Here is a 21278-nt window from a genome sequence, read left to right as displayed (position 1 = left end):
AGAAGTCATCCTGATAAATCAACTCCAAGTTGGAGTTATATGTCCATTATCACTGTATATATCTGAGATGGAGCAGTGTGTCTATTTAGGCTGACCCAGGATCAGCTACCCTAACAAAATCCAAAGCTCGTATAAGAGAAATAGCATAAAAAGCCTCAGACAAGATAAAGCCAGCAGCGATCCGTTCTGCCCCATCATCAAACTAACAGCTCACCACTAATGGAAACCTCAAGAGCGCTTTTAGACCAATAGTTTATAGAGACGAAAGCTGTTAATCAACTGTTTTTATGACTATATCTGTTTCACGCCACATCGATCAGCTTAAGCGTCCACCATGATTTAGATTCAAGGGTCTTAAGAGAGGAATCAGGTGTCTGGATGAGGCCGGCAATCAGCAAAAGAAAACAACCCAAGTCCAAACCGAGCCAGACACACGAGAGAATCTGAGTGGATTTATGAGGTGCTTAATCAGTTTTCCAAAAGCTTTCAAACAAGTTGAAGAGCTTCAATATTTGTGAGAGAACTTGGCATAAGCAAGCTCATCTCTGCCATTAAACTACAACAGCCATTGACGATGAGAGAACAGACTTTTTTTTTTTTTTATTATTATTATTGTATTGTGAAAGCAGAAAGAAACAGCTGTGTTCGAAAGCCAGCAAAATGTGGCGCGCGCACACATCCTGTTTATTGCGCCTGGGTTGGTTTTTATATGCATTTTGACGTCGACCACCCAAGGAGACTTGATTATTGAACCTCAAAACCTCTGTACAAAACCAAACCAAAACAAGTAAACCTGTTTGTTTGTTTGTTTGTTTTTCTCCATTGTTATTGGCTTCTGAGTTGCATTAGACTATGACCTTGTGTAAAATACAATGATCCCTATATAGTGCAATGTAAACTTTTTTTTTTTTCTCAGAGATAGTATACACTTATTTACAATTAAACTATCAAAATTGAACCGTTTTATGTTAATTATTTGAATACCAAATCAGCATATTAGGGGGGAAAAAACTATATTTTATATATTAATATTAATATTTCAGCACGTGTGCCTGCATACAGATGTGCTGGTATAGCTCTGCTGCATTTGTGACCCAAAAGAGGCTGTTTAAAAGCACTTTAAAGCATTGCAACAGTAAGCAGACAAGAATCCCTGAGGGAAGCACTTCTGTATAGCGTAGAGCGTGTGCACCGCTTGTGGGATTAAGAAGGATCGCTCCATCCGACGGGGTCACGTCGAACACACTAATCCACCCGCACAAATTTAAGACCTGTCTGAGCTAATGCGAATGGCTGTCACCGGCCTGTTAGTTTGCTAGTTAGCTGTTTGATGTTCTTCATCCTTTAAGATTTTGGTGTCAGCAAATGATAGTCAGGTGTGCTACTCATGTATGTAATGGGGTGAGTCAACATCAGTAAACAGTGTTTTTGGGTAATGAGTTGTTTTAAAAAGAACCTATTTTGAGGATCTAAGAGATGGGGGTATATGCTAGACAAAGTGAAACCTTCTCCTGTATGAGAATGTGAAAGGTGATGAGCTATGATGTTTGTCTCTAATGTTCTCATTTCAGTTGTGTGCTTTATTTGGGACAAAAACAGTGCCTTGCGAAAGTATTTTTTTTTCCGTTTTGTTACTTTTTCACATTAGTCTACACTCCATACACCATAAAAGGCCAAAAAAAAAAAAAAAAAATTCAACTGCAAATTTATTAAAGGAATAACTGAAATAAGTACTTTGCAAAAATAATCATACTGTTAACTCTGTCTTTTTGAGTATGATGCCACAAGCTTTTTGGCTATTGTCTGCCATTCTTCTCCACATCTCTGAAGCTCTGTTAGGTTGGATGGGGGCTGGCAGACATTTTCAGGCTTCTTTAGAAATGTTCGATTGAGTTGAGTTCTGGCCACCCAAGAACATTCATAGAGTTGTCCATTAGCCACTCTTGCTATGTGCTTAGGGTCTTTGTCCTGTTTAAAGGTAAACCTTCTGCCCAATCTTAAGTTCTGAATGCTCTGGACTGGGTTTTTACTTAGGCTATCTCAATATTGTGGTGCATTGAGCTCTCCTTCCACTTTAGAGTCCACCAGTCCACAGCATGATGCTGCTACCATCACTTTACTGACGGGATGGTACTGTGCCTGGTTTCCTCCAATATATGATGTGGCAAATTAGACCAAAAAAATCTGGTTTCTCAGTCTTAAGAGTCCTTTTTTTTTTTGGCAAATTCATTCGCTGAGGAGAGAATTGAGTCTGGCCACACCATCAGGAAGCCCAGATCAGTGGAGTATTTCAGTAATGTTTATCCTATGTCCACATATGATCATGGAGCTCAACCAGAGTGACCCTCAGCTTCTTGGTCGCCACTTCAACCAAAGCCCTTCTCCATTGATTGCTCCGTTTGGCCAGGAGGCCAGCCTAAAGAAGATCCCTGGTTGTACAAATGTCCTTCTATTAAGGAGATAATGGAGGCTACGTGCTTTTGTGAGCCTAAAATTTAAAGCAGTTTAACATAAGTCAGCAATGTAAAGTGACCCAAAAAACATGACTTCAGTCGACTTCATGCATGGTGGGTGTATTGCTGCGGACCCAAGGGAGTGCAGTGTGGCGTTTTGAAGCAATATGGACACGCAACACGTTCCGAATTAATAAACTTCTAATAAACTACAGAACAGCTCCAGCCGAAAGCGGCACGCCTCACGCGGGCAGGGCTTATATGCTCTGAGAACGGACACTGCACTAGTGACACAAAACACTCGAAGAACAATACTTTTAATACAGGCAGATTATTATGAGGTTGGGCTACTTTACATTTTTTATGGCTGCCATATTCGCAAGTATTTTCCAAGCAAATTAACAGCACGTTTTTATCATGTGTAAAATTACTGATTAACATGGCGGATAAAAGCAGCGCGTTTTTTTTTTTTATTTACACCAACAATATATTATAGGCATACTACTTACACAAATTAGGTGACTTTTCAAACATGATGTGCTGTTGTGGTAGGCCAGTTTCAAATCGCATATTTGGCGCACTGCCTTGTCCTCACTCAATTTAAAGTGCTCCCACACAGCTGAGGTCTCTGCATTTTTGTCTTCTCTTCCAGATGAAATGAATCCTGATGTTCACTAGGGCTGGGAAAATAAATCGATGCATCGTGAATCGAGAAATGATTCAGCATCGATTTTGAGACTTTCCGAATGCATTGCGATTCTTTCTTGAATCGATTCTGAGCTTAGTTTTGAACATCAGGTGGCACTGCATGCTTTAGAAACAGACATACTCTGCTTGTTTCCAAATCCCTACACACACTTGAACCTAAAATAATAATTCATAAAATTCGAAAAGGCTGAAGCAAATTACAAAGGTGTTCACATTGGGCTGTTTACATTAATTTTGCGTCATAAAAGCATTCTAAGCTGAGGTGAAAAGCGCTCTTTAGCACTCTTCTTCATGAGCATTTGTGTGCAGATTAAAACTGGATTAGAGCGCCATCTTCGGTAAAAAATCAAAGCTCAGAATCGATTGCAGAGAAATCACAATGCATTCTGAAAATCCGAGAATCGATCCACGAATCGATTCTGCATCTATTTATCATCCTAGCCCTAATGTTTACTCATGGGCAATTCATATTCAAGCGAATGAGAATCATTTCTTGGGGGATGCCAGGGGTTTAAAAAATAAAAGAATATTTGAATCTCAAAATTGAAAATGGAATGCCAACCCACCGGACGAATATTTGAATAATCACATATTCTGGTCCAACCCTACTTATTTCTTGGCATAAAAGAGCACAATGGTACAAGAGCAATACCGAATTATTGTTGAATTTAAGTGTGAAAATATAGCAGAAGTAGCACCAACATTCAAAAACAATGGACTTGTGGCAAGGCTCCTGAAATAATCAGGTCTTCACTTTAAGTTTTCATTTAGTAATGAGTGTATTGAGTGAATTTTTGCTAGAAAAAGAGATAGAGTGATAGTGTGTAAGTGTTTGAGAGATCTATGAAAAGTGACACTTTATCTCTCAGAGTATGACGCAGCCTGCAGAAGTGACATACATGCTTGTTGTCACCACTAGAATTACCTACTGTAGCAAAGCAAATTAAACTTGACCTCTTCCAAGGCCCATATTTACAAAATAGAGACTTCTGGAAATCCACTCTCTGGTCTCAAGAGACCAAGTCAATCATTTTGCATCCAAAAGCATCCAAAATGTTCTGGTGTTGCTAGAGGAGTATGGTAAGAAGTGCTTGGTACCCACAGTGAAGTTCAGTGGTAGTAAAGATTTTATATAGGGATGAATGAGTGCTGGCATGAATGCTGGCATGAATTCACACACTACTATGTGATGTAATACAAAAACTTGAGAAAGAAGATGCTACCCTCCCCTCATTCCCTGCATTATTGGGCATTTTTTCAGCATGACAATAGATATTCATTCTCCCAAGGTGAAAATCCTTCAGTGGACATGTATTTCACTCAGTCTTAATGCTCTTAAGCAGCTGCGTGGGTTTTTTACGGAAAATATTGGCATATATTTTGTTGTTTTTATTAAGTATATATTTATGCTGTGCACTATCTATATATATGTGTGTGTGTGTGTAATATATATTTTAAAAAAGCATATAAAAATACAGTGCATATACAGAGTGAAATATCCCGGGAAAACATAGTTGAAGTGTAATGCTGAAATAGCGTTTTTACAGGTATGAGCTGTAATTTTTTCTGAAAAGATTTACTGAACCTGTTTTATGGGGAGTAACCGGTTTCCCCCACAGGTATAATAAGAACGGAGTGGACCTGAATCGCAATTTTCCGGACGCATTCGAGAGTACTACAGATCGGGAAAGGGAGAAGGAGGTCAGGGCAGTGATGGACTGGCTAAAGACGGAAAACTTTGTCCTTTCGGCCAATCTCCACGGAGGAGCGGTGGTGGCCAGCTATCCCTACGACAACAGCAATGGAGGTCAGTTGCTAATGAAGCCATATCTCTCTTTTTTTTCTTTTTTTTTTTTCTTTTAAATTAACAGAGATTCATGTTAAGCTAATGTTTACAGTATAAATCTTACTGTAACAAATTTGAAATGATAACTGCAAATCCTCAATTTTCAATAGCATGAAAATTTTAGTGAAATGTACACAATGTAGTTTATGCTTGATTTCTTCATGGTTTATAGATTTTCAGCAAGTAAACTATCTGTAACTGTAAAGGCAAACCCCCACCACCCCTCAAGTGGTGGTACGCTTGTGTTTTTGCTGTGAAATGTTTGTTTTTATCAAGGAAAATGTAAGAATAAGTTTTAAGAATGTAATAATATTAATAATATTAATATTTTAAGAAAGTTTTAAAATATGATACAGTTTGTTTACTTATCTCTCTACTGTATTTGCATTACAATATTTTTATGTACAAGTTGAGGCCATGAACATAATCAATTGCACCATCAATTCTATATTTTTACATAGTTTGGGCCTCTAAAAATGTTATTTAAAATTAATTTAATTGTATCTTATTTTAATTAAATTTGAGCTTCAATTTGAGCTTTGTGTTGTAAAACAGACCTTATGTAGCTCTGCCCCTTTTCATCACTGCCCTTGTCTTCTGTTTACAGTTTATATTTCTACGTCATGAAGGTGAGGTTATAGTGAGATTTATGACATCTGCTTTAAACATTACAATGTTCATGATATTGTGAACCGTACATTAAGAAATTCTACTTGATCATCTTTAACAACAATACTATAGAGCTACCACAAAAACAGAATTTGGAAGAGAATTGTAAATATGATTGTGTTTCTCTGGTGGATAAGGTCTGTATATGATTAATAAAGGGCTGATGCATCAAATATGAATATCTGTTGTCAGCAATCACATGCAAACGGTCTTAAAAAGATTTGTAAATTGTGTACCTTTGACAAACTGTATTTTATTGAGTTATTAGTTTATTAGGCTTTACACGGTTGAAGGCATGAATCAATATTGTGAGGTTTTGAAAGCTACATGCATTTATGATAATTGCAGTAACAATCTGTGGGGCAGGCAGACCAGTCGTAACATCATTATAGACAGATATAGAGTTTTAAATATAATGAAGTAATGCCTTAGAAAATACGTAAAAAGTTTAAACACAACTGTCTTAATGATGAACAGCATTTCTGTAGGAGTTCTTTTGAGTCCAGCCATGTGTAACAGTAATGTCATTGACTTTGTTTCAGGAAGCGAGCTGCAAGGAGGCCTCAGCATCTCCCCCGACGACGACGTGTTTGTCCACCTGGCAAAGACCTACTCCTACCGCCACAGCGAGATGCACAACGGAAACGGCTGTTACGACTCGCAGGACTTCTCCCACGGCATCACTAACGGATATCAATGGTATCCTCTACCAGGTAAAAGGGTTGTAAGCATCAGTTTAATAATCGTTCGTGACAGTTTACCTGCAAACATGGCTAATATTTTGATATTGTAATTATTACATTTTGGAATATGATTGTAAAATAAAAAATATATATAATGTAACGACACTTGAGACTGTGAGATTGTTGCTGTTTGTATCAATTATCAGTTAGATACTCGTGTGTTGTTCTCTTAGGGGGAATGCAAGATTATAACTACATGTGGGCACAATGTTTCGAGCTCACGCTGGAAATCTCTTGCTGCAAGTATCCTCCAGAGGCGCAGCTTCCTGGCCTATGGGCGGCCAACAAACCCGCACTACTGGCTTACATGCAGCAAGTACACCTAGGTAGGCAGACAAAACACAGCTTTGCTCACAAGCGCACCTGTGACATTTTGTAATTCTATATAATGGAATATTACTATATATGCTGAAATGAAGAGATAAAACATTAAAAATCTAAATGTAATGAAATAAAACGAACAATGAAATGAACACATTTCTGCACAAGAAATGTTTGTTAAAATGAATTATACATTATATAAGTAATGTATTATCCAAAATTTGTGACACTGCTACAGTGTAAATGCCATAGAGGCTGGAATCTGTGTGTTTTCTGTATTGCATAAATCATAGGGCCCTATGAGTGACCAAACAAGTTGAGCAAACATAAAAAAAGCGCATGATGTCACTTGATTATCATTTGAGGCTACACTCTTATTATCCAGCATTTTCCTGTAAAACTGGTCAAATTTAATCTGCCTGGTTTCTAGTGGCATTGGCTTCCAGTTGTTTTTAGCTGTACAAAACAGCTTATGCTGCTTGAAACTGCAAAGCAGTATTTTTTTTTTTTTACCATATTTTTTGAATGTTTTGTCTTAATTGTAAAACGTTGGTCCAAATACCATTTTTTGAGTTTCGAAGCTTCGGTAGTAATCAACACTGAATATTCGAAGCTTCAGAGGGAGGGGGCCGAACATATTCTTCTCTCTATCACCATGTCTACACCGGACGTGAGCGGTGTGGTGCTGCAAAATACAATAGAACCTATTATGCTGTCTACACTGGATGTGGCGCACGTGGCTGACGCTGCTGCATTCTATTTATGACGTACGGACAGAAATTTCAAATGATTTTCAATGGTAGCTTTGTCGCGTCCAGTGTAGACAGACTTCAGCTGTTGCAGCGTGATACAACACCGTGTCTACAACGGACGCCACGGCAAAATACAACAGAACCTATGCTGTCTACACCAGATGTGGCGCTGTGTGGCGGGATAAATTCCCGACAGTAAACTGCTGCGGTGTTCTGTTTATGACGTACTGACACAAATTTCAAATGATTTTCAACAGTCGCTTTGTCACGTCCAGTGCAGACAGACTTTAGCTGTTGCGGTACAGCGCAACATGACAACTGTCACGTACGGTGTAGACACGATGTAATAAAGGCAGGAATCTGTCTGTCTGTCTGTCTATTTGCATTTTTATCATGTCGAGAACTGTTCATCCAATCGACTTCACATGTGGTGGGTGTGTTGCTGCGGACCCAAGGGAGTGCAGTGTTGCATTTTGGTGCAATATGGACACGTGACACGTTCAGAATGAATAAACTTTTTTAATAAACTACAGAACAGCATGAGCCAGAAGCGGCGCGCCTCATGCGAGCAGGGCTTATATACTCAGAGAACGAACACTGCACTAGTAGTACAAAACACACAGGTCTGTTTAGAGCAATACTTTTAATAGAAAAACTATTATTAGGCTGGGCTACTGTACAGTGTTTTTTTATTTATTTATTTTTTCTGCAGAATTTTCAAGTATTTTCCAAGCAAATTAAGTGCACATTTTCATCATGTGTAAAATTATTGAATAACATGCCGGATAACAGCGGGTTTTTTTTTTTTCTTTCTTACACCAACAATATACTATAGGTGGACTACTTACAGAACTAAGGTGATTTTTCAAACTTGATGTGCTGTTGTGGTAGGCCAGTTTCAAATCACGTTTGGCACACTGCAATTGCCGTCGTCCTCACTCAATTTAAAGTGCTCCCACACAGCTGAGGTCTCGGCATTTTTGTCTTCTTTTCCAGATGAACTGAATCAGGATGTTCACTCATGGGCAATTCATAGAGGGCGAATGAAAACCATTTTGCAGGAGATGCCAGGTGTTCGAGAAAAAAAAAGAATATTTGAATCTCAAAATTGAAAATCGAATGCCAAGCCACCGAACGAATATTCGAATAATCTGGTCCAGCCCTAGTTTGTAGTGCATACAGTTTACTGCACTTGGATATTTGTGTAGCAGCTAACGAATTAGAAGTCAGGTCCATTTACAGAAAACCGTTTACTTCCACATTGCAAAATAAGGTGGCTAATAAAATTAGGGCGGATGGATTATTGTGGAACAATAAGCATTTCCTGTGACAGTCACAATTAAATTGCATAAACAGACACCGTACCATCCCTGACCTTTAGCTATGGGACAATCCCACAGCTGACTCATTTGGTGTTAAGGTCAGTACATATCAAGTGTTGACTCAAAGTTATATATAATCCATCCGCAAGCAAACAGCGGGATCGGAAGCCAATACGCTTTGCCACACCTTTTAAACAATGGGGCAAAAAAGTTAACAAACTGGAGCAGCTAGAGTGTCGTAATACCTCGCAGAGATCACTAAATTGTTTACAGTCGAGTTGCGGTTTATCACTTTTAAGATGGGCTGTGCACCTTTCAGGCTGCATTTCAGGTCATGCTGGTTTTGCAAGATCACAGTGCAATTGAAACATTACAGGAAAGTTAGAGAACATATTTTCCATTTGACAAACCAAATCGCTTCACCGTTTGCTTGCATGATGTGATATTTTATGTGGCTGCTTAGAGAAAAGAGGCCACCCCAAGTATGAGTAAAAGTACCTTTGTTATGAAAAGCTCAGTCAAAGATTCATTTATTTTGTATTTGATTAGATTTTTTTTTTTTTTTTTTGCACAGGGGTGAAAGGAGTAGTGATGGACTCATACGGGAAGCCTGTCCAAAACGCTGTAGTGGAGGTATCAGGGAGAAGAAACGTCTGTCCCTTCAGGACGGATCGTAATGGGGAATACTACAGACTGCTGCTGCCCGGAAACTACACCATCAAAGTAAGATCAGACCTTCTTGTAGGGAATTTCATAGCTGCTCAAAGTGTAGAGTCATCAGTTTCAACAGTATCATAAAACCACTGTATATTTAGGAAAAGAGTGATTAGTACATGGCCTTGTTGAACCGTAAGCGTTGGCAGCCTTCTGTGAGCACCTCGCATAAGTGGGCTGTTTTCACATCCCTCAGTCCAGGAAATAGGGTTTATTGAGAAGAAATGAATCGTTTAAGTGTAAATTTGGGGCCAAAGGCTTTATTCTCTGAGATTTAAATAAGAGTTTTAGATTGTAAAAGTGATTATCAGTTAAAATATCCAGAGCAAGGCATGGATAAATAAAGCAATAGAAACATTATTGTAGTAGTAAGAATGTATGTTTAAGACGATGGTATTATATTTCAGATGTGGGTAGTAAGGAGTTAATTTACTTGAGTAAATATTTCTACAAGTCCTTTTTCTTGAGTCCACTTTTTGGGTACTCTACCCACCTCAGTTATTTTTGGGATTTATTTTTGAGTAGCATCAGTTATTTCATGCGCACAAGGATGCACCGCATTCTTTGACATGAGTTTAATGTTAGTTTGAGTAATGCAATCAAAGTATATGGGTAAAGAGTTAAAGAGAAGTCAGCAATACTTTAAATAGAAGCCTTAGCTGTGTTTTTAGGAAGAAAAAAAAAAACAGGGAACCATAAAAGTGCACACTTTGAGAAAGTAGTTCCTGAGTGCAGTTGAATGGTGTGAATTATTTTTTTTATTTTATTTTTTCAACACAGCATTTCTTAATGTTATACTTTTAGGAAGCTTAGAGTGTTTGTAATACAAATAGAAACCAAATGTTAAACGAGAACAAAAATGTCTACAGGTCAAAATGATTAGCCCTCTGATGTTAGTAGTCAATGGTGTATCCCTTTTTCTTGATGACAGCCTTTAGTCATTTGTTGTAGTTCTGAAATTTGAGGCATGTCTCCGGAATGCTTGCAGTCCATTCCTCCTTAGCAGATCTCTCAAGCTCCTCCAGATTTGTCGGTGTCCTGGCATGGACTGTGGTCTTCAGTGAGCCCCACATAATTTCTGTTGGATTCAAGTGTGGGCTTTGTGCAGGCCAGTCAAGGATGTTCACTTTGCTCATTTGGAGGTAGTTCTTCACCAGAAGTGAGGTGTGCTTTAGATTGTTATCTGGCTGGAAGACACAATCATGTTTTGCTGCAGATTGCCTGAGGTTGTCTTTCAAAGTCTTGTCGTAGTCTTCCTTGTTGAGAAATGCACTGAATCATCCCCATAGCATTGTACTCCCACTGCCGTGTTTGAGTTGAGGGCCTCTCCCTTCTTTCTCCAAACATAGGCAACATCTCTATGGCCAGAGAGCTGTGCTTTTGTCACATCTGACCAAAGGACAAGTTTCCAGTATGTATAACCTTTTCCAGGTTGTCCTTTAAACTTCAGTGTAGCTTGGAGGTGTCTCTTCTTCAGAAGTGGATTTTTTTTTCTTTTTCTTTATTGCTTTGCAACCTCACAGCCCATTGTAGTGTGGGCCTCTACTGACCATCTTTGTTGAGACATCAGTCCCAGACTTGGCTAAATGATTGGCTAGTGTCTTGGCAGTCATTCTTTGGTCTTTAGAAAGTTCTCTCACTAGTTTTGTTTCCAAGTTTTTAGAAATCTGTTGTCCACTGAGTGGGTCTCTTCAAATCCCTTGATGATAGTCGTCATGGCAGTTCTTGACACTTGAAAACACTTTAAACATGTACATGCTTGTCCTTTGTGAGCACATTAACAAATCTTTTTCTCAGGTCTAAACTAACATTTTTGTCTTGCCCATTATTAGAGTACGTTATTTTACTAGTTGTTTTGCAAGATCACAGTGCAATTTAAAGGCTTAAGAGGATTAAATAGGTTAATTAGGCAAGTCATTGGACAACAGAGGTTTGTTGTGTAGCCAATCAAATGGATCATTTCTTGAGGGGGCTTTACATGTAAACTGATGGTTGTCACTTTAATTCAAGTTAATTGATTTTCTATGGAATCTGTAAGCTGAAATCTACAGACAGGATCTGAGCTTTGGCAATAGTGTCAACTGCTCCAGTGGAATGGGTGGAAAATCGTGTAGTGTATTGCAGGCTTCACTATAGATAAGTTGACATTTAATAAGAGGCTTCATAACGAGGCTAGTTTTGGTGTTCATCCCCATGAATGAAATGTTTTCTTGGTGTTAGCTGAATGTGGAGTAGCAGTGTTGTAATGTATATTTATAATGAAGTGTAATTTAACCACAAGTGATCAAATGGAATGCTTTGTTTGAGTGTTCCGGTTTTCTTTGTGATTGACTTTGTACCTTAAAGGGATACTCCACCCCAAAATGAAAATTGTCATTAATCACTTACCCCCATGCCGTTCCAAACCCGTAACTCAGTTTGTCTTCGGAACACAATTTAAGATATTTTGGATTATTACCAGGAGGTTTTCATCCAAAATTTTCATTTTGGGGTGGACGATCTCTTTAAATTTTATTTCTTTACCAAGGTTTTTCTTATTGTTCTTCCTGTCATTCTGGTACATGTTAATCCTGATTGTAGACTTTCCATGAGGTAGACATGTCAGAGATGTTGTGAAAGGGTTTTTCTTTATAATGGAAAGGATGCTGTGATTATCCATCACTGTTGTACTCTGTGAATGTCCAGGCTTCATGTTGCTTAGTGCATTTTTTTTTTTTTAGAAGCCTAACAATTGTTTCACCTGCATGGAGAGGTGTTTTGGGTGCATGATGTGGGTTCACGGCAACAATTACGTATGAAAGAGCTGTAATGGCTGACTGTTTCAGTTAGCAGCTAAAATAGTTTAATATAATGTTAGTTTCATACACAAAGGCAGAGCGCACCCTTGTGCTAAAAGTTGATGTGGGGTAAGTGTATATATAGATGTTTTTGTTTTGTTTTTTCTTCGTTGACAAAGTGTGTTGTGTAAATTATGCATTTGTCACTTCAGAAGAGTAAAGGTGTTTGTGTGGAAGGGAGACAGTTCATAGCACATTAACATACTTACAACATTGCCTAATACAAACAACAAAAATACATGGGGACACTTACTGTAGCCAATCTATAACTGATCTTCTTTCTTCACAAAAATTTGATTACTCATGCAATATAGACAGATGAATCGTACACACATACACCTTAAACATTTTTTTCATTCAGATATAGAATAACACCTTCAGTTACATCTGTTGTTTCCTATCTCCAGGTGATGTACCCAGGACACAAAACCCTCACCCAGACTGTTCAAGTGCCATATGGTCCTGATGCATTCTCTGCACTCACACACAACTTTCTCCTGCAAAACAGTGACTACAGCTCAACAGCAACACAAGTGCCCCAGTTCTGCACCACCCCAGATCTGGGAATCCAGGAGAGCGACAGTGCCCCCCTGCTGCCCAGTGTGTTCACTACACTTACCTTATTACTCCTCCAAAGACTGCTGACGCTGTCCTGAGGGAGGAAAGACTCTGAAACATTAAGGACAAACTAATTTCTGCTTTAATTGCACATTTTTCCTACTTTTTGTACAAAATCGTGACAACATATCTACAACAGTCCACACACAGAGCTTGTCAAGAATATCCACAAGCCGCTGTAGTCATTCTTATACTTGTTAGGGCTAACTTACAAATCTTTGACCAAAACCTTCAACCACTTTACATTTACTTTCAAACTAGCCTTGTTTGACTTAATGTTTCATCTCATTTTAAATATACTTTCCAATAGTGGAAGCTACTTTCATGAAAGAGTAGCAAAGTTGAAGGCTGTGTATATGAAGAAATATAGCACACATACAAAAATGTTATTGTTGGACATAGTTTCTAGTCAGGACTGTTTTGAGTTATCGTTTAAAGATTTGCAGATGGTGTCAAGCTAATCAACTCATTTCTACATTGACAGTCTCTTTGCAAGCCAGTGCTCTTTCTACCTCACGAAGTCTCACATTAAAGGCCGACAGTCCCTTCAATAAACTTGTCTAACACCAGATCTGCATGCCATTGTGTGGCCTTCTGTTTTCTATGCAAAGCCAATGTGACACTAGAGACACTGCAGTTTAGAAAAAATGCTTAACGATGTTCAGTATCAGCTGATTTGCAAAAAAAAAATCTACATTGAAGAAGAGGAGCCACTCTAACAACCTGATCACCATATTCTCAAACATCTACAACACAACTGTTTGCGCTACATTTTTATTCAAACTTCTAATGAATGTGTGACTAACTGAAACACATCCCATCTTTATGACCCTCATCACCAAAGTCAAACATCAGAGTTACATTACACAATTAACACCTTTATTTTAAATAAAGCTTTACAAAAAAAAGATGCATCACATTATACAACACATTTAGACAGCAACATTGTTTTTATGCTAACCTCCAGTGATTTTAATCTTTCTCTCTCCTTAAATTGGACTGTTCGGTTCTTTTGATATTCAAAATGGCAGCTGTTTTTTTCTTTCCCCCTTTTTTTTTTTTTAAGCACACTACATTTTTTTTCTACATGTTATACTTACTTTTACCACAGACATTTTAACCAGCTTGGCCACAACCCTAAAAAGCAGTGACTGCAACTGCTTTAAAGTGTTCCCTTTCCAGTCCAAACAAACCCCGCATGCAGCCTGTCAAACAAAAGGTGACAGACATTTGTTAAATGATTGTGCACATTTGAAGATATACTTACAAAATTCAATATCTTTGTCGACAACAGGAAATTATGATTATTCAAATACATGTTAACTTTTATCTTCACACGCACTTCCTCAAGAAACATTGTCAGTCACACTAATGTTGTTTTGACTTTAACAATTTACTCAAAGTTTGGGGGAGTATGGGGTTGCCAAACACTACCATTGCACCTTCAAAATTCAGAGTCTTCACCTTAGTAACAAGGTTATTCTAGTGCCAACAGAAATTTGTCTAAGTTGAATTAAGCACATATTTCTAAGTCAGCTTCAAACAAGAAATCAACCCAGCCAAGTTAGATAATTACAAATTACACACTACCCATCTCTTTTTTTTCAGCTATTTGTGCTCATGTCAAAACTTTAACCCAACTTTGGCCTTTATTCATAACCGCTGCTTATTAACCATTTATTCATTAATTACATCACTACCACGTTCAACAAATACAGCACAATTTCCTGAGAATGACCCTTCTACATGTTAATGGAAGGATCTCGGGCAGACTTCGAGCCTAGTCCAAGGGCTTCTGAAAGCCACCCTCCAATTATCATTACACAAGCTGCCAGACACATCTTTTCATTCTTACCCTGATTTTACTGCATTGTACAAATGATTGTGCTGCTGATACTTGTTTGGGTTTACCTCATTAGTTCTGAACCGGAGCGCTCCCATTTTCAAGATATCACCCCCTGAATTCAGTCCCGAGGTCTTCCATCTATGCATTCAGATAAACACACACCAGACCACAATGAGGAATATATACAACACTCTAGTATTGTTTTCTGCATCGAATCAGTGCTTTTCAATTAACTGGTTAAGTGAACCATTTATTTACACTTATAAACAATCACCAAGTGCTAGCATACATTTATTTTTACACACACAAACAAATATCAGGAAAATAAAGGAAATGTCATTTCTTAAAATTCCTTTAGCCATTCATTGTAAAAAAAAAACAGTGAGATTTGTGTGTGCACAAGGACTCCACAGCCAACAGCCAGTGCTCCACACTGATCTGATCTCATCATCATCCAGCCTTTCTGAAGAAACATAACAAACTGAGGCATGGTAAATCCAGAAGAACTGTGGCAGTACTGTTATAACTAAGGCACTTGTGTAAAAATGCTGTAAAGTGAGGATGCCGTCCAAAATAATGTCATAATATCAATTAACTTCTATTAACTGATCACCCCTTGCGTTTTGCACCTTTTGTCTGAGGTATACTTTATTTTTCAGGTAGCTTTGTAGGTAGGTTTCTTTAAGTGTCTTGGAGACATCGCCACGGTTCTTCATTCCAGACAGACTGGAAGATGATGAGATCACGCGGCGGTGGATGTGGAGCACTGGCTGTTGTCAGACTCCTTGTGCAAACAAAAACCTCACTGGATTATTGCAATTACTGACAGAGTACAGAAAAAGATAGAAATAAGTGACTTAAAACTTGTGTTTTCAGTAAAAATATGGCCCAAGACTTATGCACGGTACTGTTAACAAAATTAACGAAAAAAAAAAAACATTGAAGAATATGTTTAATTATGCATTATTTGCAGCCCTACAGTTATGCAACTTAAACAGATAACACGTATGTGAAACTTACTGAAAAGAGTTTTCATTTGCGGGTGAACTATTACTCAAAAGCAGCCTAATATAGCTGCTGTTGCCATTTGTGTCAATAATGTAAATCAAACATCAGAAACTGAATCACTTTTGTAAAAGAATGAATGTATATTGACTATATACAGTGGAGACCATTCAGTCTATTTGTATATTTTCTTTTTACATCATAATATTATTCAGTGCTTTAAGTGTTTCAAGTAGGTCAATTTCTTATGATCTTTCTCTTGTAGCCTAATTTGTAACTGTGTTACTTGTCTTCAGTAAGCTTATTTTTACTTAGGCTAGTATGTTTTTCTGATATTGAAATTGGTAACAGAAAATCTAAAATTTCAGTGCGTCAAGAATTTTGATATCGGATAAAAACCCTATTTAAAGCTTTATATATATCATTTTTGTGATGGGGGGCCCTGCAGTTAGTCATAGCCCCGGGGCCCAGTGCAGTCTTAATGCAGCCCTGGACACACTTGACGACTGGCGCCTCACGACTACACAAATTCTGCTGACCTGAAAAAAAAAAACAACTCACAAAAACTGCAACATCTACCTTTGCTCCCGCAGCAGCCCCACCAAAGACCACACTGCGGACAACATTGGTGCTTTTATTTCAAACCTATTTTACCCATTAAACAGTTAAGGTTTGTTTTATTTTTCTTTGTTTGTGCTTAACAGAAAACATTAGCTTTCCTGCTATGTTGTTGCTCCTGATATACATCACAGCAATGTGTCTTCAATATGTTTTGCATTAAGTCTGGTGCTTCTCTTTCTTTTTGAAATTATTGTGCAAGTAGACATATTTCATTATGAATTTTCAAATACCTAGGTCTGTTAAATTCCCTTAATTATAACATTTATAGCGCTATTTTAAACATGTATTCAAGCAATAATATATTAATTACCTCATGTAGGCCTATGTCTAAAATCAAGGATTGAAAATTAATTGGTTCCAAGTAGTGCTGTCAAATGATTAATCTCATCCAAAATAAGTTTCTTTACATTATATATGTATGTGTATATTTATTATGTATATATACACACACAGTGTATATATTTTGAAAATGTTTACATGTATATATTCATAGAATTTATATTATACAGTATATAAATATATAAAAAATATAAATGTAACATTTTTATTAAATGTATACATGCATGGGTGTGTGTGTGTGTAATATATATATATATATATTTTTTTTTTTTTAATATATATACACACACACACACACACACATACAGTACAAACACACACTATGTATACAAAAACTCATTTTGGATGTGATTAATCGCAATTAATCATTTGACAGCTCAAGTTCTAAAGTAAAAACGGTAAGCTATTTTTTTCCCATACATTTGCCGAGTTAAAATGACATTATAGAAAAAAAATAAATCATTAATAAATTCAAGGCACTATAATTTCCTCATCCATTTCATACAAAACTATATATATTTAATAAATTCAAGGCACTATAATTATATAATAGATATATTATATATTTTTTTTTATTTTTTTTTGTTATATTCATGATTTATTCGTTTTTTCATTTTGAAGTAGGCTATACATTATGTTTGTATATTCGTTATGAAGACAATTCCTTAGCCTAGCCTAAAGTTGATTTAAAATTCTTTATACATTTTTTAAGTTATAAGTTAACAAAACATGGAATTAACATGTCGTCCATAGGCTCCTTTTTCTTAACTTGACTGAAGATGGAAATAAAAATTCTAGATAATTTAGGCTATACTTTCTTCAACTGCAGAAAAAACAAAACTACTTGCATTTAAAATGTTAACTCATTAATTAAAAGAAGGACGAGAAATAAATCACAACAAGAACAATTAGAACAGACTTTCTTTTTTTTTTGGACAATTACAAAACGAATGCTGAATGATGAAAACGACTGGTTCTTGAATTTTATTATTATAGTCTTTAGACACTACACACTGTGAGACTTTTTCTGCCAACTGCAAACAGCGACTGAGCCCAACTGGAACAGACCGTGTCCAAATGGGCACGATCCGTCCTCCAGACCAAACTTTAAGGAGCAATGAAACCCAACTGGAACTTTTTGGACCCAAGTATCAGCAGTTTGTCTGGTGCAGAAAAATGTAAATAAATAAAACCTTCAGCTGCAGAACATCCAGCTACATGTCTTGCAGCTGTCAGCATGCTCTTTTAAGGGCGATTTTCTAAATAGGCCACATGAATTTAGGCTAGAGAAACAGTATAAAACTAGGAAAATCATTTCTACTCCAATCATGTCAATCAATTTATTGATTTAATAATTCACTTTAACTCACCATTGTTATGAGTCAGTGACAAGTCTCATCCCTTTCAGTACAGAAGAGGAGGAACTGTGTTGACGCCCAGCAGTCCATAGGGTGCCGTGTGGTACGCTACTGCAACAATGTGGTCACATGGTGAGCTCATAGCAATGCGGGAAAAGCTGTATTGGAGGGTGGGAAGTCCTTCGGCACTGGAATCTGTGAAGATGCAACACAAAGAAACTTCATTAAAATAATGGCAATAGTCATGATTTCATATTCTATAAATATTTTAACCATATTAAAGAGTACTACTTGAAGTTAAAACCAAAAGTTGTATAAGCCTTTTTCACCAAGCTTCACTAGACTCCTAATGATGTGAACAAATAAACATTTGTATAAAATAAGCTTATTTTTAAACAATGTGTGCGCACCAACAAAATGTAGAAAGGTGGAATAAAATTACATGGAGCACATGATTTCACACTCAAAACGCAATCCTAAGGTATATTTACATTTAGTTTGTCAAGTGTCTGTCACTATACAGTCCATGTTGTCAAGTCCCCACTGATATTTGGACTAAATAGGTGTCAAATAAGCCATTTACAAAACATTTTAAAAACAGCATTTTACAGGAACGGTGTTCAAAACAGTAAAAACTGATATTATATTCTAAATTAGGAGTGCATTTCATGCAAAAAAATCCATAACAATTTGACTTCAGAGAACATAAAACAACAACACTACTACTAATAATGCAGTTCATGATCCCTTTACAAATTAAAATGAAAAAGCTCCAACAAACCTGCCTGGAAGTTTTTTAGTAATTCTGAGGACCCTGATACAGGTGTGTTATATTGGGGTTGGGACTGAACTCAGGATGGTGGCCCTCCAGGAGCAGGACCGGACACCGCTGCTTTAAACAATCAATTATCCATAGAGCAGGGGTGTCCTGACTCAGTCCTGGAGGGCCACTGTTCTGCAGAACTTAGCTCACTCTGGCCTCAACACACCTGCCTAGAAGTTTCTAGCATGCCTAGCAAGACCTAGATTAGCTGGTTCGGGTGTGTTTAATTGGGGTTGGAGCTAAACTCTGCAGGACAGTGACGATCCAGGGCCAAATTTGGACACCCCTGATATAAAGCCATACAAACAACTCAAAATAAAACTGGTGAAAATCCAAACCGAGATAAATCTTCCAAACAAACACAAATTTGCACATTTATATATGAGACCCACACATAGTAACACTCCAATTTGCTACATTTTAAAAGAAGAGTAAGAAGTGTCTGCATTGAATTGTACCTGAACTTTAAAGTGCCTGAAAAACAGATTTACAAAAAGTAGTATCTTTACAAATCTCAAGGAATACTGCAGTCATGCTTTCGCGGTGTAGCTACACCTAAAAATACTCTTTAACTTGTGGCCTAACACCTAAATCGCAGGCTTTTGCGGTTTGATAAATTATGTTTCAGTTCGTTTCTCACGTGCTGTGCCAAAGCAAAGGCGCAAAACAAAATTTTACAGACGTTTTACAATATGATAAGTGTTTAATTTTTTTTTTTTTTTTTTATGATTAATCTGTGGCAGACCTCCAACTCTAACGTTATGTAATTAATCGAAATATAATTACATAACGTTATATCTGGAGAGTGGAGAATGTACCAGCGTCTCAGGCGTCCAACTTGTTACACTTCATATTACACTGAATAAAATAACCCCAAGGCAGGAATCGTGATCACGCGAAGTAGCCTACAATACAGCAAGAAGAGAAAACTCACCTACGTTCAGAAATCAACAACGCTGTGCTTATTATCTCACATGAAGCCAAACAACTTACCCAAGGCGAGCAACACGGCGTACAATTCAGTTTGCACCGACTCTCCAAACTCGCATCACCACGCCAAACGACCATGTGCGTTTGTCACGCGCCGCTATATTTTCCGCACGCGAGCGGAAACTGCACGAGGTGTGGTACAGGCTACCTTGTGATTACGTAACCAAAAAGTTACACCGATAAAGAAACGCCCATTTCACAACCACTACTTACAGCAGGAGAATATTGCCCTCAGAGTACACTGTAACTCGAAACCAGGGTCAGAAATGAAATGACGTGAAATTAACCCTTGTATACAATTCCAAGTACATTTTTACCTTTATAAGGCCAATTTAGTATTAAGAGTATCTTGTTTTTATATCAACAACTCAAATATAAACAATTACTTCCAATCAATCAAAACACTGTTACCAATATAAAATATGACCAAAAGCCATCTTGCAAAACAAGAACAGAAGCTGGATCTCATCGCAAATATTTAATGCGTGCACATGAACTGCATAACGTACAGTTGCCGAAGCCTATATAAATGTAAAAAATGTGACAAACATTTCTAGATTCTGGGCAACAAGCTCAAGCAATGGTCATTCCCCAGTTCAAATATAAAATTAAAGGACAACAAATAATCATGTTTTTCTGTAAGTTTAATGAATGCAAAATCATCATCAAGACAAGATTTGACAAGAATGCTAAACAAATTTATTAGAGCACAAGGTTGAGTCACAGCTGCACTACACTTTGATGTTGATTACCAAAATAATTTTTTGTTTGTGTAATGGTTAATCCACCAGTATAATCTATAAACTCTTTAGTCACAGTAATGTCATGTTTATAATGCTACCATATAATTATTGTTGTAAACTATGATTTTTCACATTTACTGTTTTACAAGAAAGGCTGAAAAATTAGTAAAACACTTTTTTTATTATTATTTTTTATTTTATTCAGATGCCCAATTACAGTCAATAAATATCAGCTTAAATTAATAAGCTTCACAAATGTAATATACCACCTGTCATAATATATATATATATATTAGGAATCTCAACAACCTGATCTGCTGTGTATTTATTAAAACTACAAATGTTACCCATTCACTTCAGAGAATTTTATTTTATTTCTTACAAAAGTTACACCAAGCGTCTTTGCCATATCTACTACTATTTTTAGTTCAGATTATCTGACATGAAAGGCGATGTTTTTTAAAAGAATAAGATCTAATGAACACTTTTATTCAAGTATTAGCCAATTTGGTCTGATCATGACAGTTTGCAAACTCGTCCTTTCTGAGGTATACAATTACGTTTTGTTCA

The 21278-nt window shown here is 37.1% G+C and overlaps 1 protein-coding gene and 1 long non-coding RNA gene across 2 annotated transcripts in view; one reads left to right on the top strand and one right to left on the bottom strand.

The window, feature by feature from the left end:
* Positions 1-13554, top strand: part of LOC109065747 (carboxypeptidase M-like) — a 39583-nt gene extending 26029 nt beyond the window's left edge. Inside the window, exons 5-9 of the mRNA XM_042722233.1 lie at positions 4781-4968; positions 6219-6389; positions 6593-6745; positions 9389-9537; positions 12773-13554. Coding sequence (XP_042578167.1) covers positions 4781-4968; positions 6219-6389; positions 6593-6745; positions 9389-9537; positions 12773-13021 — 910 coding nt within the window. The 3' untranslated portion in view covers positions 13022-13554. The remainder of the gene's footprint in view (positions 1-4780; positions 4969-6218; positions 6390-6592; positions 6746-9388; positions 9538-12772) is intronic.
* Positions 13555-14001: 447 nt separating this feature from the next.
* LOC109074021 lies at positions 14002-20127 on the bottom strand. The gene is made up of 4 exons (XR_006154544.1): positions 19969-20127; positions 18165-18347; positions 14895-14967; positions 14002-14188 (listed from the first exon to the last, which is right to left on the bottom strand). It is a non-coding gene; the product is annotated as an uncharacterized LOC109074021 (long non-coding RNA).
* Between the last annotated feature and the right edge of the window lie 1151 nt (positions 20128-21278).

This window comes from Cyprinus carpio, chromosome B4 (genome assembly GCF_018340385.1).
Source record: "Cyprinus carpio isolate SPL01 chromosome B4, ASM1834038v1, whole genome shotgun sequence".
Taxonomy (NCBI): domain Eukaryota; kingdom Metazoa; phylum Chordata; class Actinopteri; order Cypriniformes; family Cyprinidae; genus Cyprinus; species Cyprinus carpio.
This window is presented reverse-complemented; position numbering and strand designations above follow the sequence as displayed.